The sequence below is a fragment of the Ornithorhynchus anatinus genome, chromosome 2 (assembly GCF_004115215.2).
Source record: "Ornithorhynchus anatinus isolate Pmale09 chromosome 2, mOrnAna1.pri.v4, whole genome shotgun sequence".
Classification (NCBI taxonomy): domain Eukaryota; kingdom Metazoa; phylum Chordata; class Mammalia; order Monotremata; family Ornithorhynchidae; genus Ornithorhynchus; species Ornithorhynchus anatinus.
This window is the reverse complement of record NC_041729.1, coordinates 5,022,222-5,026,671: the sequence shown is the minus strand read 5'-3', so window position 1 is coordinate 5,026,671 and position 4,450 is coordinate 5,022,222. Positions and strand designations below refer to the sequence as shown.

General features: G+C 72.8%; 1 protein-coding gene across 1 annotated transcript in view; it reads right to left on the bottom strand.

Moving 5' to 3' along the window:
- Window positions 1–3,749, bottom strand: part of SUDS3 (SDS3 homolog, SIN3A corepressor complex component) — a 27,127-nt gene extending 23,378 nt beyond the window's left edge. The window contains exons 1-2 of the mRNA XM_029057647.2: window positions 3,488–3,749; window positions 720–865 (exon numbers count right to left, since the gene is read on the bottom strand). Coding sequence (XP_028913480.1) covers window positions 720–865; window positions 3,488–3,740 — 399 coding nt within the window. The 5' untranslated portion in view covers window positions 3,741–3,749. The remainder of the gene's footprint in view (window positions 1–719; window positions 866–3,487) is intronic.
- Between the last annotated feature and the right edge of the window lie 701 nt (window positions 3,750–4,450).

Below are 4,450 nucleotides of genomic sequence, written 5' to 3'. Positions count from 1 at the left end.
CAATAAATACCGCCGAACTGCCCGCTCTCCGCCGGCTTCTTCCCCTCTGCCTCGGGACACGTCCACGTCTCCCTTCTCCTGAGAAAACCCTCCCCGGACCCCACGGCCCGCCTCCCGCCTGCCGTCTCTCCCCGCCGAACTCCTCGGGCGAGTCGTCTCCCGCCGCCGCCGCCGCCGCGCCCTCCCCTCCTCCGGCCCTCTCCCGGCCCCCGGCCCCCCCGCTCCGCAGAATCCGCCCTCGAAGGGTCACCGCCGAGCTCCTCCCGGCCGGACCCCGCGGCCTCTGCTCCGTCCTGACCCTTCTCCGCCCGTCGGCCGCCTCGGCCGCCGCGGCCCGCCCCCTCCTCCCGGAAACGTCGACCGGCCCCGGCCTCCCGGCCGCCGTCCCCTCCCGGTTCTCCCCTCCTCTCCCCGGCCGCTCGTTCCCGGTCCCCCTCGCGGGCTCCTCCTCCTCCTCCGCCCGCCCCCCTCCGGCGTGGGGGTCCCCGGGGGTTCATCTCCGGGTCCCCTTCGGGCCCCCGCCCGCTCCCCTCCGCGCCGACGCGTCCCGAACCCCCGGCCCCGACCCCCCTCCCTCCCCGCGCTCTGTCCTCTCCTCTCCCCTCCCCTCCTCCCGCCTTCGGGACCCCCCTCCTCGGACGTCCCCCCGTCGCCTCCGACCCGACGCGTCCGAGACGGAGCCCTTTACCTTCCCGCCCGGAGCCCGCCCTCCCCCGGACCCTCCCGTCGCCGTAGACGGCGCCGCCGGCCTTCCCGCCTCCCGAGCCCCTCACCTCGGCCTCGGCCTCGACCCCCGCGTCCGACCGGTCGCCGGATCCCGTCGGCCCCGCCCTCGCAACCTGGCCGACACCCGTCCTTCCCTCTCCTTCCAAGACCGCCACGGCCACGTTACCGCGGCGGCTCCCCCTCTCCCGCCCGGACGCCGGCCGGCGCGGGCCTCCTCTCCCACCTCCCATCCTCCCGCCTCTCCCCGCTTCGGTCTAGACGCGGCCCCGCCGCCCGGATTCGCCTTCCACGGGGAGGCCCCGGGCGGGTCAGCCCCCTCCTCAAAAACCCGCGGCGGTTGCCCGTCGTCCTCCGCGCGAGGCGGAAACCCCTCGCCGCGGGCTTCCGAGCCGTGCGTCCCGCGGCCCCCTCCTCCCTCGCGGGCCGCGCGCTCGGCTCCTCGGACGCCGCTCGCCTCCCTCCGTTCATTCCTTCAACGGTGTTTATTGAGCGCCTACGATGTGCAGGGCACCGTGCTGAGCGCTTGGGACGAACAGGTCGGCGACGATAACGCCGGGATTCGTTAAGCGCTCACTCTGTGCCGCGCGCCGTTCTGAGCGCCGGGGTAGACACGGGGGAATCGGGTCGTCCCACGTGGGGCTCACCGTCCTCATCCCCATTTTTCCAGATGAGGGAACTGAGGCACAGGGCAGTTAAGCGACTCGCCCACGGTCACACGGCTGACACGTGGCAGAGCCGGCATTCGAACCCACGACCTCCGACTCCGAAGCCCGTGCTCCTTCCGCTGAGCCACGCTGCTTCGGTGGCAAGCCACGCTGCTCCTCCCCGGGCCTCCTTCGCGACGCCCTCCCTCCTCGAATCCCCCGGACGATTCCTCTCCCCTCCCTTCAGAGCCTTACGGCAGGCCCACCTCCTCCGAGGAGCCTTCCCCGACCGCGCCCTCCTCTCCTCCTCTCCCCCCTCCCTTCCGCGTCGCCCCGACCCGCTCCCTTTCTTCACCCGCCCTCCCCGCCCCGCGCCACTTACGTCCGAGCGGGACCGTGGGCAAGTCGCTTCGCTTCTCTGTGCCTCAGTTCCCTCCTCCGTCAAATGGGGACCGAGACCGGGAGCCTCACGTGGGACCCCCCGATGACCCCGTCTCTCCCCCGGCGCTTAAAACGGCGCTCGGCACACAGCGAGCCCGTAACCAATACCGACGACATCACATCCCTCATTTCACTCACCCGAACCGACGTCCGTTGACCCGCACCGACGTCCGGCCGCGGGCAGAGAGCGTCGCCGCTCGCTCATCCGGTCGTACTCACCGGATAACGACCTCGACCGAACACCGACGCCGAAGGCGGAGCCAGATGGGCGGGGGGCCGGGAGAGTCGGAGGAGGGGAAACTGAGGCGGCTTGGGGGGGGGGGGGGAGACGAGCTCGGAGGGGAGAGGAAGGCAAGGCCACCGGCAGCCAGAGGTCAGAGGGCCGGTCCCGCCACGCAACGGCGTCTTCGTGGGAGCGGTGACGGGTCCGGCTCCCGGCCCTGCCGCCCGTCGGCCGGGCGACCGCGGGCGAGTCGCTTCGCTCCTCTGGGCCTCGGTGACCTCGTCCGGAAAACGGGGGTCGACCGTGAGCCTCCCGCGGGGCGACCCGATGACCCCGTCTCTCCCCCGGCGCTCGGGACGGCGCTCGGCACGGGGTAAGCGCTTAACCGATACCGACGCTATCGTCGTTACCGTCGTTAAGTCGGGCAGGGCGGGAAGGGCAGGCGGGGCCGGGCGGCCTCTCGGGCAGACGCCGGCGGCGCACGGTCCGGTCCCGGCCCTCGAGGGGCACGGCCCCCGACCCCTCGAGCCCGGGAGTCGGGGGTCGCGGGTTCGGATCCCGGCTCCGCCTCTCTGGGCCTCGCCGGCCTCGTCCGGAAAACGGGGATGAGGACCGGGAGCCCCGTGGGGGACGACCCGACGACCCCGCACGTACCCGGTGCTCGGAAGGGCGCTCTGCACAGAGTAAGGGTTTAAGAAATCCCGCGGTCCTCATCGGCGGCGTCCCTCCCCGCCTCCACCCCCTGCCCTCCCTCGGCAGGGCCACGACCGGGCCTCCCTCCCCCCCCCCCCGCCCTCGTCGGGACCCCCGCTCCCTCCCCAACCCCACCAGCAGGGTCACCCCCTTTCTTTCCCCCCCCAGCAGAGGTTTGGCCCCCCTCCCCCTCTCCAGGGTCCTCCCGCCCTCCCCCGTCCCCTCCCCAGCCCCCCAGGATCAAGACCTCCGTCCCCTCCTTATAGGGGGACGACCCCCGACCCCTCCCCAGCCCCCCAGGGTCCCGCCCCCCGTCCCCTCCTTGTAAGGTGACGACCCCCGACCCCTCCCCAACCCCCAGGGTCCCGCCCCCCGTCCCCTCCTTGTAAGGTGACGACCCCCGACCCCTCCCCAACCCCCAGGGTCCCGCCCCCCGTCCCCTCCTTAGAGGGGGACGCCCCCCGACCCCTCCCCAGCCCCCCAGGATCAAGACCTCCGTCCCCTCCTTATAGGGGGACGACCCCCGACCCCTCCCCAGCCCCCCAGGGTCCCGCCCCCCGTCCCCTCCTTGTAAGGTGACGACCCCCGACCCCTCCCCAACCCCCCAGGGTCCCGCCCCCCGTCCCCTCCTTATAGGGGGACGACCCCCGACCCCTCCCCACCCCCCCAGGATCAAATACCCCCCGCCCCTCCCCCCCCCCCGCAGGGCCGTGCGCCCCTCCCTCGCCCCCGCTCCCGCCCCCGCCCCCGGCGCGGGCACCTTCGTCGGAGTCCCGGGCCCGCCCGCTGCGATCGTCGTCGTCGGCGCTGTCCAGCTCGTCGTCCTCCTCCGGGAAGTCCTCCGGGGCCGGCGCGGGCGCGGGGGCGGGCGCGGGCGCGGGGGCCATGGCCGGGGCCGCCAGGGGCAGCGGGACCGGCACCGGGACGGGCACCGACACGGGCAGAGACGCCGGCACCGGAGCCGGGGCCGGGACCGGGGCCGGGGCCGGGACCAGCAGCCCCGCCGCGCTCATCCCGACGCCCGCGCCCGCCCCTCCCCCTCCCCCTTCCCCTTCCCCTTCCCCTTCCCCGCCGCCCGCGCTCCGCTTCCGGGACCGCCCCCCCCGCCGGCACGCCCAACCGCCAGGGGGCGCCGCCGCCGCCGCCGCCGCCGCCGCGCACAACCGCAGGCCCTCGGCCGCTCTGCCCCTCGCTCGCTCTCGCCTCTCTCCTTCCGCCCCGGACCGTCTCTCTATCCCTCCCGCTCTCTGCTCGATGGTTCTGCCTCTCTCCCCCTCTCTCTCTCTCTCTCTCTCTCTCCCTCTCTCCCTCTCTCCCTCTCTCCCTCTCTCCCTCTCTCCCTCTCTCCCTCCCTCCCTCCCTCCCTCCCTCTCTCTCTCTCTCTCTCTCTCTCTCTCTCTCCCTCTCCCTCTCCCTCTCCCTCTCTCTCTCTCTCTCTCTCCTCTCCCTCTCTCTCTCTCTCTCTCTCCCTCTCTCTTCCTCTCTCTCCCTCTCTCTTCCTCTCTCTCCCTCTCTCCCTCTCTCTCTTTCTCTCTCTTTCTCTCTCTTTCTCTCTCTCTCTCCCTCTCTCTCCCTCTCTTTCTCTCTCACTCTCTCTCACTCTCTCCCTCTCTCTCCCTCTCTCTCCCTCTCTCCCTATCTCTCTCTCTCCCTCTCTCTCTCTCTCTCTCACTCTCTCACTCACCCTCTCCCTCTCTCTCTCTCTCCCTCTCTCCCCCTCCCT